The sequence below is a fragment of the Branchiostoma belcheri genome, unplaced genomic scaffold (genome assembly GCF_001625305.1).
Source record: "Branchiostoma belcheri isolate BF01 breed outbred unplaced genomic scaffold, Haploidv18h27 scaffold32, whole genome shotgun sequence".
Taxonomy (NCBI): domain Eukaryota; kingdom Metazoa; phylum Chordata; class Leptocardii; order Amphioxiformes; family Branchiostomatidae; genus Branchiostoma; species Branchiostoma belcheri.
The window spans coordinates 1,268,965-1,282,626 of record NW_017803932.1 but is presented as its reverse complement, the minus strand read 5'-3'; the positions used below and the strand labels follow the sequence as shown (position 1 = coordinate 1,282,626).

At 38.7% G+C, this 13,662-nt stretch overlaps 1 protein-coding gene across 1 annotated transcript; it reads right to left on the bottom strand.

Moving 5' to 3' along the window:
- Positions 1-552: 552 nt before the first annotated feature.
- LOC109475023 (CCAAT/enhancer-binding protein zeta-like) lies at positions 553-13,436 on the bottom strand. Its single transcript, XM_019775557.1, has 32 exons — positions 13,212-13,436; positions 12,819-12,908; positions 12,611-12,669; positions 12,294-12,486; positions 11,987-12,095; positions 11,658-11,846; positions 11,303-11,367; positions 10,904-11,029; positions 10,373-10,418; positions 10,119-10,162; positions 9,852-9,936; positions 9,636-9,720; positions 9,054-9,150; positions 8,676-8,760; positions 8,415-8,494; positions 8,163-8,197; positions 7,826-7,967; positions 7,415-7,495; positions 7,206-7,253; positions 6,921-7,083; positions 6,599-6,693; positions 6,373-6,426; positions 6,024-6,123; positions 5,653-5,721; positions 4,548-4,614; positions 4,267-4,367; positions 3,750-3,801; positions 3,383-3,612; positions 3,075-3,125; positions 2,654-2,859; positions 1,611-1,692; positions 553-716 (listed from the first exon to the last, which is right to left on the bottom strand). Exons 1-32 carry the CDS (start codon positions 13,356-13,358, stop codon positions 568-570), a joined length of 3,225 nt encoding a protein of 1,074 aa, XP_019631116.1. The 5' UTR covers positions 13,359-13,436; the 3' UTR covers positions 553-567.
- Positions 13,437-13,662: the final 226 nt, after the last annotated feature.

Sequence of the window (13,662 nt, the reverse complement as noted above, 5' to 3'; positions counted from 1 at the left end):
AATATTGCAAAAACCATCATAAGAAATTCTTTAGAAAGATGTCACATTAGCTTCATCTTGGCTGAAGAACCGGAAATTAAAAGGGTTTTAATTTTAAATCCATTAGTAAATGGACTGATAATGAAGAATTTCAAGATTGGTCAGTTAATAGGATGACTGTGGGATGAATAGTAATAAAGTCCATTGAAATATGTGTATGGTATGATTCAGTGTAAAGTATACAGTTTGTGCATTGGCATGTGGACGAATCTACCATGATATTTGTCCTTGATAAGGGCATGAATACACAAGTGGGGTCTTTCAAGGACTCCTCTACCAAACCTTCTTCATCATACATGTAGCTACACTAAATTGTTACTAGCTAGCTCAAACTTCCAAGGAAAAAGGCTTCGTGAGTGCATGTTTCAGTAATTCAAGTTTTAATTTTTATCTGTACAGTCTCAAAAACTGTTTACATGGGACTTTGATACAGTCATACAAAATCATACACTATTCCAACAATACAATCAAATTTCAGTGAAATACTTAGGAACAAAAGTTTTGTAAACGACAGAAGCAGTTTATCATCTATCTTCTTCTTTTCCCCTGCTTGCTCCCTTGTTTCTTCCCCCTCCCCTTCCCCGGTGCACCCTTCCCTCGAGTTCTCTTCTTGTCCTTCCAGTTCTGTCCCCTGACCCACTGGTCCCTGGCAACCTCCCACTTCAACTGCTTGGCATCTGTAGGGAACAGAGAAACATTGTACACCATCTCTTCAACTACAGTTGTTTCTTTATACAGTACAAATGCACAGTTTCAATATCATTTGCATATTTTTGACAACAAAGATACTTAATTTGCATATTTGGGAGTGGTCACTTTAATGCTTTTTTTTCAGCCACTCTATACACAAGGAGGGTTCAAAATATCAATTATTTATTCCCTTTCATAGAATGCCTTTCCTCAGCACTATAGACACATTTCATTAAGTTCTTGTACCTGTAATCCACAGGTAGATGTTATCTTCTGTAATTGTTTTGATGCTATCAAATTGAATGTGATAAGAGTTTTGTAATGAGGTATGTGTCATTGGGAAACTTTGCAAGAGATCTGCACAAACTCTGCATAACAATGTTCCTGACCTTGATGGTATCTACAGCCTTGGAGAGGAATCTACTCCAAGGTTACCAAATAGAGGAGTGTTTGACGTTCCTGAGAGTTTTGTGTAAATCATTGGTTCTGATGCACGTTGCTTCTTTTACATCCCTTGCAAAGAAATCTGCTCTGTGTCCAAGATTTTTTGTTTTTTGGAACATTCAAGTGATTCAACATTTGAGGTATCACAGCAAGTACTGGAACATGCAAAAATCTTGAACAAAATACTGTACATTACTGCAAGGGGAGTGAGAGGGCCCTACACTGTCCCTGAATGTAGACAGAAGTTAACACAAGCTATCCAACAATTTGTGACTTTAAATACAGGGTGGATCTAAGAGTGAACAGGAGTTGTCTTGTCCATAAGGAGCAATCCAAATCTTGCACAGGTGTGCAGTATACCTGTGGCTCACACCTGTACCTGTCAATCTTCCCCATCGTTTGTCACACAAGTCAGGAGATTTGCTCCTAAAACTCACCTGCATTGTCCTTGTTTGACAGGGCCCCAATGCCGATGTTGTCAAACTTGGAGCCGGCATTGTCATCCAACAACGAGGAGAACTGTTCAAAGGAGAGAGACAAAAACAATACATGAGAAAAGTTCTTCTGTATTTTATATAGTACATAACTATTCATTATAGTACAGTGGAAAGGTCCTAAGTCATTTTCCCTTTTTTTCTCCATTCTTAGGGGAGGGGATTTGAAAATTTTATAGACATTCATTAGGTTGGTACTACAAAGTAAATCTTAACTGTGTCGGATACAAACTGTGTATGACAAAAACTGGGACAATGGAAGAAAGGGCAACAACTGTCCATGTTAATCTTGACCTTCCTGTTTCATCTTGGGATAACAATAGAAGCAGCACAGGTGTGCCAAGTCACCAGGTGGGGTAAGTAACAGAGAAGGGATTAGTACCTTTGTAAATGACTTCTTCCTGAAGATATTTGCTGACACGTCATAGAATAAAATACTTCTAACCTTCTACCTAATGTAAGGCTACCCACCAAACTTGTTATCAGAGAAATTACAATCAGAGTCAGCAGGAAGAGAGGTTCAATGATTAAGGGATTAGCTCAAAGTCCACATCAATGGCATGCAAATTATCATACATGTAGTACTCGGTACGTATGATTGTATTACTACTGTACTACATACTAGTATGTAGTATAGTGTACTACTACTGTACTACAGAATTGTTTCAACCATTAACCCCAAACTAAAATATCCTTTCCCCCTCCCACAGCAAAATTAATCTCCTACGAAAACCACAGATATCTACAGTAGTACGAAGCAGCAGTTGTGGGGCACCCGTAACGCTACATGCCCATGTGAAGGGCGAGCAGAGGTAAAAGGCACACAGGTTAGTCTATGCAGCCTTCAGTCCGAGACAACCCACAGACGGGGCAGCCCGGTATCTGGACTGCAAGTTAGACATCACGTCAAACAAAAACTGTCAGTTCTAGTGATTGCATTATGGTTTGAAGCATGCATTAGTATATGATTAACAGTTGACATTCACCTCCTCTGCTGCTGCAAACATACTGCCACTGCCCACCCCTGGTAACTTCCCTCTCCTCCTCTTCCTCTTGGGCTTGGTTGCCATGGCAGCAACAAAGTCCACACCCTCATCATCATCATCATCATCACCATCACCTCCTGCTTTCCTCTTCTTAGCTGCCTTTTTCCCGCCCTGTTTGGCTGGTCCAGCTGCTTCAACCTCATCATCTGGAGAAATGAGAGGATGATTGTGTCTAGATGTGGTGATCCTACTTTGCAGTACAAATTTTGATTAAATACAACATTTGAAGAGGTTAACCTCCTACCTGCCAAGGCAGCATAGCAGATTTTATTTTTCTTTCCCCCTACCATTGTCTAGTCTTGTATGGGGTATAATTTTTATTACAAAGTGACATTTCAACAGACCAGCTTCCTGCTCTTACCATTTTCTTCTTCAGAGAAGGACATCTCATCCATGTCATCATAACTGAACTCTGGAAGTACAAAAAACAAAGGTCAGAAAGCTTGTACCATTCAATTACATATAATAATGGTCATTTCTTGTCAATGTTTTATTCATATTGTGTATCTTAGTTCTTTTATCAATTGACATCTCTAGTTTTCACTACTTAGTTTTCATTAATGTATTTTCTGTGCCTGATGTGCACCACTTTACAGGAGGAGCTGCAATGTACTTTAGACAATGTGTTTTAATTTCTAATAAACTACATGTACATAAATATCTCCCCACCTTCATCACTGCCATCTGGAGCAGCTGCAAACATGTCCTCCTCAGCAGGGTCCATGAACACACCTGCCTCCTCCCCATCCTCCTCCTCCTCCTCCTCTCCCCATGCCTCCCCATCATCATCATCATCATCATCATCCAGGTCATCCTCCTCCATCATATCATCATCATCATCATCACTCTCTTCCTCCTCTCCCTTCTTCTTACCCTTTCTTTTATTACGTGTCAACTCACTGTGAACATTCAAAATATGGCAATTGACTGATAAATTACAGAATATCATATTACATGTATATTACAAAACATTATATTATAGAATTTTTAAAGAGTAAGAATCATATATTTCTGAGGGCTGTTCTTATATCCATACCTGGCAAAGTCCATACCAAGGTCTTCATCTTCTTCATCTCCTTCAAATTTATCTGAAAATGACAATCAAAATTATGGTGATGTGAGAGATTGGAATCATACATGATGGCATATCAATTCTTAGAAACAAAACAGGACTTAATAATTTATTCATAAGAGTCAAAGTAACCATGCTAAGCTGATGACAGCCAGGCCCTGTGTTGTATCAACATTTTCATCACTAACCACATGATCTCATGAACTCCTTTGCTGATTATATACACTATTCTGTAAAAGAAATCCACAACGTATGCTGGTTCCTACAAAAATATTCAAATATGAATATCAAGGGCAATAACAATTGAATTCTGAGGAATGCTGTGCATCAGTGCACAGTTCCCATATTCTAAGTGTTTACGACTGTTAGTGTTACACTGAAGTTTTGTCAAATTGGCTTGCTTTGTCAGAGGTGATTTGCTACACTAGAAGATATCACAGTGCATGTGTATGTGTTTAACACTGCATGTATCCATCCCTACCCAGTATCCTATCAAACTCCTCGTCCCCCACACTCTCAATGTCACTGTCATTGTCACCGTCTGTCGCCTTCCTGCCAAACTCAGCTCTCTTGGAGAAGAACCTTTGGTGAAATTTAAAATACTTCATCACATTCTGGATAATAAACAGGAAAATCAGGGCAATTCTACAACATTGAGTTGAAACATGCCTTAGTTTGATAAAGTCCAACTCTGAAGTATCTCACTTGAGTACACAAATTTGTGCTATATACTGAAGGGGGAGGTTCATTGTTGACTCTCACCGGTGGAAGAAGACTTCATCAACAGGAATCTTCTGTTCTTCCGTCTGGAGAAACTCCTCACTGTTCACTGTGGGATTAACAATAGTTTGATGTGACTCAAAAGTAGTGGGTATAGGTTTGGGACCTCTAGCAGCCCAGTTTGGAACTGCAGGATCTTAGAAGGGGCTAACTAAAGAAAGGATGAGCAAATTTTCATGATTTTTTGCATGTAGTATGGAAAATATTATGTGTCAAGCAAAAATGACAGGTCTCATACAAGTGTTGTTCTTAAAGGTGCCCTAAGCGATATCAGGGCATTAAAATAGGAAATATTTAGAACAAGACAATCTGTATGGTATTGACACATACCACCAAGTATCAGCACATTTGCATCATTATTTCATACGTTTGGCGTTTGAAGCAGCACAGAAACTAGCCCAGAGACAAGTTGCTTGATTTATCGGGGCCTCCATTTAATCGGCCCAAAAATCCACCAAGTAACCGTTTCCCGTCGACAATTTTCGGGAACTTCCGCGAAAAATGGAACGCGCTGCCTTGGTTCCATGGATCGAACGCAAGAGTTCGAAACCGATTGACTTCAAATTTGACGATTTTTGAATGGTCAGAACCTTGTATTCAATTCCTCTTTTTGTATATACTTGAATGTTATCATAACACTTATTATATCGCATGTGGTAGCCACATTCATACAGTTTCTCATACCAACGGAAACGAATTTTATGACATTACGCGAAATGTATCAATATGTAGCGGAAACTCAGGATGACCTGCAGTTCGACTGATTCAGCGCGTTCGTGGTTAACCACGTGACTCGTCCTCGGCTCTGGTCGGAAGAAGTCGGAAGTGTTCGCGAGCGCTCGGAAATTTCAAAAATGGCCGACACCACTGCCGGTGGCGGGAGGCACGTAGTTTTTCACGGCGTTCGTACGGCAAAGCGGCATCGAATTTTTGCTCCATGACTATCGGTATGGGATAGGATAGGGTTGATTCAACATACTGCGTGAAAATGTGACAAAAAGACAGACTTTTGAAATTTAATGCTCCCAGCCTACTATCGGCCAGATATCGCTTAGGGCACCTTTAATGCATTAGAGTGAGGCCTTACCTGGGAACCTTTTGACTCCCCTGGGTTCAAATCTGGTGGACTTTGGCTGCATCACTGACTGACCGGGGTCTGGAAAAACACAGATGTGTAAAGAGAAATACTCTGGAGACAAAGAAGTACAAGTACACAACAGAAACAAAACAGGTCATTGTAAGATTGAAATACTTCAATTTGTTATTAAAAGTTATTCAAATGTGATGCCTTCATATCTGCAATAGAACAATTTATACGTTCCCTCTGGCAGACAGTAACAGTACTGCAGCTACTACAAGGTAATACTGCACCTGTACCTTTTTTTCAACAGGTTATCAACCCCTTCAGCAGAAAGACTTCTCTAGTGCTAACAAATGTGTTATTTCTACATTTCTTACCTTGTTTTCTTTGTTTTGGATTTCTGAAGACAAATCTGTCCAAGAATCTTGCTAAGGTGAAGTCCTGTAGAGGGTCCCCACTGTACTGGATCACCTCACCCTTTAACATGGGCAACAAGAAAGTTTAGAGGTAAAGATTCTGAGATGTGCAGCCATTAAATTTGCAATAGCAGCCTTCATAGATACCCCCTAGCAGACTACAACAGTATAGCAGCTGGTACAATGTAATACTGCACCATTATTCTTTTTCAACCTGGTAAGACTGAACACAAATAACTAGACAAAGCAAACCTCAATGTTCAGAAGTACTAGAAATACACTGCCGGTAACTATATGATGTATAACTTACATCAAGGATCTTTTTAGCAAACAGAGCTACTGATGGATGGAAGTGGTTGGCTAGCTGTGAACAAGAAAAGAAACATTGTCAGTTTTAAGAAAGACTATTTGAAAACTCATGATAAAGTCAGTTACAAGAAATGTTGCTTTTTTAAACTTCAACAAAAATGCTTTTACTGTGTGAATCTTCAATCTTGCCATAGAAAAGGAAGACTTGTTTGTGATGGTGTAAATACCTTACACAACTCCCATAGACAGCTCCCATCTGCACCACAGTACAGTGGGTTCCTACCCTGGGGGTCATACTGGGATGACGTCACCTTGCCTTTACCTACAGGGGGGAATGTTGGATTATGGCTCCATTCCAGAGGTGTTGCCAAAAATATGCACGGTCAGAAATTACTTGTGAGATCAACAGTGGCATAACACAAATGACAATGTGTACACAATGAAAAATATACTATCATAATGGTGCTAAATCTATCACTTATCAATTGTCCTTCACCCCCTTATTTTTATAATGGATCAGCCAAAAGTCAAAGTAGCAGTATGACTGACCTAGTCTGTGTACCCATGATGCACCAGGTTGAGATGGTACTGTGACCTCCTCTTTCTGCTCTTCTGTACTTTCTGTTTTCACTTCATCTTGTTCTCCATCTTCTACTGCAGCCTCTTCATCTGGTAACTCCACATCCTCAAAATGCTCCTCATCATCTGACTCCTACATGGAGTAAAAAATTGAATTGTTTTCTTACTTGAGAAAATGCTGTTGGTCTAAGACTATCATATTGTCAGATGTTGTGCACAAACGTTACAGTAAACCTTTATCTTGATAATACACACCTCTGTGGCCAGGGTGACTGTTCTCAGCCCTGGATGGACTTTTGCAATCTGCAAAACAAATAAATAAACACAACTTCACCACATGCATGTGGGTATTATGTTACATCATCACCATACAGCATAGAACATTTCCTTGAAAATTTCAACATGGAATTTTGTGTGGAGCTGGATCAAATCACAACCTCCTTTGGAGAAAAAGACCCACTCACCTCTGATACTAAGAACAAAGCACCACATACAAAGGATGGCTGCTGACCACAGCAGACTTGTAGTATTCTCTTTATGAAGGCCTAAACAAAGAAGAAAAGTAGTTTAGATTAGAGACAAGCAATCTCATAAATTTACATCTGTTTAGCAATTTACCATTCTGTTAAGCAGTTGAAAAAAAAATTCTGTTAAGCAGTCTAAGTCTAGATAAGACACAAAAACAGACACAAAAAGTCTGTCTGAATTTTGCATTTGTAGAAAATTCTATAAAAAAATTTCATTCAAATTGCCTTCTATGATTGTATGGCACAACACTGGGGCCTGCCATGGCTTTGAATTCTGAACTAACAACCCTAACCACAAGACTACCTTGCCAACTACTGACTATGACTGTACCCCCATGTGACCCTGACCTTGACTCTCCTGAAGGTAACATCAGACTTGACAGACTTGTAGAGCAGGTTGAGGAACATGGCCTGTCTGGACGAGTGCTTCAGTTCAGGGTCAGACAGTTTCCTGTACAGGGCTGTGTAGTACCTGTCTGACACTGCCTGTCTGCAAACAAACAGCAGCGTCAGCATCAAAGAATTGTCAGTACAAAAATTTATATCTAACTTTCATAATGAAGGAAGCCTCCCATTGCGACGATACAGCATAGTTACCCTATGTTTAATATCAAACATGCTATCAATAACTGAGGACAAGTATTCAAACACATACATGTAGAGTTAACACAGAGAAGATTCTCACCTGGAATCCATGACCTGGTAGAGAAGCATCAGTGCCTAATAGATGTAAAAAAATGTACAGAACTTTAAGGACTAAAACGTATCTTGTCTTAAACATTGACAAGAAAAATAACTAATCTAACATTTCCTCCATACACCTTGTAGAGACTAAAACATTTTCAGCTTAAGTGTGTGAACACTAAGTATACATAATGTTTGACATCATGTGATATGCTGTCTGATTCACATACATGTATGTAAATACCACACATACCTGTACACTGATGTTGAAGTTCACAGCATGTACCACTTTGAACAGCTCATTGATCTGAGTATCAACCTTCTCATCTTTAACTGTCATGGAAGAAATGTATTCAAAGTGAAGTTTGGAAAAACATTGACACTTCCAATTATAGTTTTTGTCATATTTGTTTAATGTTGATAATCATCTAGTATCAATTCAAGACTGTTAGTTCTATATATGGATATCTATCAAAAATTCTTAGAGAAATAAGATATCAAAGTTGTAACCCACCGTTGGCATAAGGGAAAGCCCTGTTGACACCAGTCAGTAGTGCACTCAACATTTTAGTGTCCTTTTCTTTCTTCTGTACATACACCTGGCATGGGATTCATAATACATTAGATATGCGGAGATGACAGTCATCTAGTGCCTCCTAGTGACTTTCATACAAACTACAGGTTATGTGACTACTATAAAAAAATCATCACTTCTTGCAATTATGATCTCAAAATCGGTACATGATGTATTCAAATGTGAGCATGAAAAATCCTCAACTTACAGGGCAACTACTTGCAGTGAAATAGAATTATTTTATCATCTAAACAGTCACATAAAAAAGCAATAAAAAAGACCAACACATTGTATAGACACCAGTCCCACATGGCTTACCTTGAAGAATGAGAAGTAGATGGTGACCAGTTTGTTGGCTAACTCACTACTGTCATGATCCAGTACCAACTGGTTCAGGAAACACATACTGTAGTACCTGGAATGTAGCAACATCCATAAATAAACAAGAGAAAATCACTCTCACAGTAACACATATGGTTCATATACAAGAGCTGCTACCAATACTTGTATGAGCAAATAAAAAATGTGCGAGCAATTGAAAATACATGTGTATCACCTTCTTAATTTAAATCTTATAGGTATGTATTTTGTCCATATCATCAACATCAACATAAAAAAATTTGCTCTCAAGGTCTTCTTAACAATGTCTTGAATAACCGGGTACTGCTTTTTTTAAAGTGATAGTCTTAAGGTACCAGGTGGAATTAAGAGAGGTGACATTGGACAAGAGCAAGACAAATTCTGTTGTGCCAAGCATCAGTCTAAAAGTATATAACTTAGTCTTATGCAAATAAGACAAGTACTAACACATGGTGCTAATGCAGAAATAAATGTACAGGGAAGGTGCTTTTATACATAAATAGTTCCTGTGCTAAGCGACCACAAAGAAAGCAAACATACTGAGCCTTGTCGCTGACATTGGGTCTGTATAACAGTCTCTCTACCTCTCTCACCACCACTAGCCTCATATTGGGGTGGATAGTCACTGGGAACAGGGAAGAAATTACACATGGATTATTTAAAATCATCAAGACTCTATACATTTGTTCTGAAATTCTAGGAATGATGCTTTTACAACAAAAGAAACACAAGTTTTTCACATTCAGTTTGTCTTACCCAGTTTTCCCAGTAGATGTGCTGCTTTGGATGCAATCTTGTAGTCAGGGTCACCGACCTTGTTTACCAGTAATTCTAGCAGGACCTGGAGAAAACATCATTTCATTAAGGGGGAATTATACTTTATAACTGTTCAAAAGCTGTCCTATCTGCATGTTCAATTAACACTGTAATTTGATGACTTCTATGAAACTGTAGGTATGAAGTTTGTATGTTTTAAGAGCAACCATAAGTCAACTATCATAGGACAATTTTGATAGTACCAACCTTCTCTTGTTCTGGCTTGTTACTCAGAAGTTCTAAAACTGTACCTGTAGAACAGGGATATTAAACAAAGTCAAGTAGGTGTGGAGAACGGTCCCCATTCTTTCACCAATCAAGTCTGATCATTTATTGAAAATTTGTTTGATTTATTTTACTCTAACTATCTGAAAAATTCCACTAAATGATGCAACCATTTATTGGAAGCGTTCTGTAGCTTATCTTGTTTTTTGTGTCTGAAAGAGCTGTTCACTTCTTACCTAGAGCTTTAGACTTGTTTGTTTCCACAGTGTCATGTGCTAGAGTCTGAAAAGAAAAATGTATGCTTCAAGTAAATTGCTTCATCAAACAACGCCTCCATTACGGATGTAGTAACAGTACAAATCTAATTCACACACAGACTCACAGTGTTCATTATCAAATTATGAAAGGACAGACTGTGCAATGCCAAGGGGGCCTAATCAAATTATGTGTGGAGAAAGACTTTCATTCATTCTATAGAAACTATACATACATTGTACTGTGATGCTGCTTTATAATCTGATACAAGGGTCAGCATGATATTATCGGTTGATTAGCTCTTATATCTCTAAGTTATATGTGATAACCGTGACATTTCTAACGCAAAGCACTTTGATACCTTGGAGCTATCAATTCATTACTATTCTACAGCATTCATAATGTCAAAATGGCATTAGGAATTTTTAAGTCCTTCACATTTTCAGAAACAAAAATATTATCTTCTAAATCCTGGCAGAGTTGAACTATTGTAGGAGATACATGGGCCCCACCTGTATAGCTGAGATGAACTCAGCGTATAACTGTTTAACCCTGTCCTCGTAGTACCACATGATCAGTCTTCTCCTCCTCCCCTCCTGGTTCCCACCAGTGATCTCAGGTAATACAGACAGGGGGTGCTGATGGGGGAGGGGGGGGAGGAAACATGTTAGTAACTTACTGAACTATAGGATTTATCTTTAAACTACAACTGGCAAATTTACATGCTACACAGTAAGAATGTAATGTTACGTTATAATGTAACATGCTAGATTTTGGACACACTGGGATGTCACGATTACATGTAAGATAAAAGAATGCATTTCCTCACTAACCTCTGATAAGGCTCAAATATCTCTTATCAATATACAAAAAAAGAACAACCTAGTCTTTACTGTACTTCTTTGACTTACCTGCTCAAAGGTTTTCAACTTCCTGTCAGGAAGGAGGTCAGACAACCAGAGCTCCTTTAAAGTGTCTGGGCAAAAATAGCAAATGCAAATTGGCATATTCATGATAAGTGTAAAGGAACTAGAAGTGTGCAATACAGCCAGGCATACATAAAAAAACTGGGTGCAATTATGATGCTAATATGATGGTTACATATGGAAATGATTTGAACCTTTTAAGTGTTATTTTTTTATTTATTCTATTTATTTATTTCTATCTATTTTTTTAGTTGACAACTTCACTGGTGGGATATTGGTGTTCTGCAATTGGAAAATTTAGCAAATGACAAAGCAAGAAATTGTCCTGTGCAAGACTCACCGACAGCTTGTGTTGCTTCCCTCCTCATCTTCTTCTTGGCCATGCTGACCAGTGTGTCCAGACTGGCCAGGTTGTGCAGCGGTGCGTCCTGTATCAGCACGGTCAGTCCCGCCACTCTGTCCGCCAACGTTCCCGCGGTGGCCACCGTCTTCAGCCAGCCAAAATCTGAACTCTTCTTCTTGTTTTTCACTACAGTAAATAATCAACAATAAAGAGATCAAAACTTGTCATATCTAATGGTTAGCTACAGACAAACATTACTGTAAGCAGACAAACTGTGCAGCAAAATGAAAGTTCCAGAGTCCAGACTGTTCTAAAAGAAAACCTACACTGATTGTGCTGCTTGACTTCCTGTTCAAACAACTTAGCTGCCTCTCTTTTCAGCTGCTCTGCTTTTGCTGGGTTCACTGTGGGCCAAGTGGTCGGGTCTGTTGGGAACTGATGAATGATACAAACAAGAGGAATAAAGAGGTTATGTAGAGGTTATATCATTTTTGCATTTTCCTCTCAACAAAATCCTTTGTCCTGGCACAAATGCATGGATTATTAACAGTCATTGCAAGAACCATTTAAGAACCTGCACATAACTGTATTGAGCTGCTTAAAGAATAATAGGTAAGAATATCTGGAGCTAACCTCTGTCTGGTACCACCTCTCCCCTGGAGCTATAATGAACTTTCCCAGTGGTTTCTTCTGTTCCTGTGTCTGGGATGAACTGGACACCTCGCTCACTTGGACATCAGCTGTGTCTGCTGGTGTTTCTGTGGTCAGCCTGTCTTCATCTTCTTCTTCATGGCTGCTTGTTTCTGGCAGCTCTTCCTTTTCTTCCCTGGAATTAGAGATCAATCATTTGTTGGGGATTGTTGATACTGAACCTGAGTAACTGAAAATAGACTAAGGCAGACATTTGTCAAGTTTGTTACACCTTTAATATGTTGATAAATACAACTTACCACTTCTCACTGGGGGCTTTGAGCTTGTCTAATCCCAACTTCTGTATCATTGCCTTGATCTGAAAAAAGGAACAACAGTTAAATTAAGAGTTACATTGAGAATAAAAGTCATGAGTCACACATTGCATTCAACTAGAACTAATAACAGTTACATGTAGTTCAAGTGGCTATGTCTTTACCATACATTACCATCTTCTCAAGTCTTTACCTCATCTGGTTCTACATCACTCCCTTCATCCTGTGGGAGTTCTAACACGTCCTGGGTCTCATCTATCATCCTCAGGGTGTTGTAGTCACCCTGATGACAGAAGAACACATTTTGTATTAGTAATACACGTGCAGCAAATAATATTATGTAAACAAAAGTTGTATGAAAAGAGTTTGCTAATAACCTATATTTATTTCTTTATAAATTACAAATCTAGATACTCTTCTACTAATTCCATGTCCATTTGCTTCATCCTCCAATCATTTTTGCAAAGTTGTAAAAAGGGGGAGGGCAGGGTGTGCAAAAACGTGGGCATCTCACAACATGTCACGATATAAATTTGGCGTAAATATTACCGTAAGCAACCTACTATCTATTCTTAACAAACCATACCTTATTTCCACCAAGTTTTAAAACATCGTCCAATGTAAAGTCGTCTTGTTCTTCAGATTCTGAGCCAGAATCCGATGTTTCTTCATTTTTTGGTGCAACTTTTTTCCTCGTGGCAGCCATGTTGGACTGTAGCAGACTGCAGCTCATTAGTATTCAGTAGACCATACCATAGTCCTCAGTTATAGGGAGGGTACGTCACAATTTTTATCATCTATATGATGGACAAAGAGGTATATTACAAAAATTTTTGGGCAATTTATAATTTTACTATGATGCAATGACAGGCATAAGAATCATCATATTGATGACGTTTGAATGTGCTACAGGTTATTTTTTACAAAAGATATTTACCCCTCTTTTTTAGTATAGTCTAAATGCTAGACCGTATCTAGTAATTCAGTGAGATATACCATGATCCTAAAATGTAGGGAGATAAGATTTGATTATTTAC

Coding starts and splice junctions, on each gene's coding strand:
- LOC109475023 (XM_019775557.1), bottom strand. CDS start 13,358: ATGAGCTGCAGTCTGCTACAGTCCAACATGGCTGCCACGAGGAAAAAA. Junction 11,847..11,986: donor AGTCAAGCAGCACAATCAGT/GTAGGTTTTCTT, acceptor TATTTACTGTAG/TGAAAAACAAGAAGAAGAGT. Junction 717..1,610: donor GTCAAACAAGGACAATGCAG/GTGAGTTTTAGG, acceptor TGTTCCCTACAG/ATGCCAAGCAGTTGAAGTGG.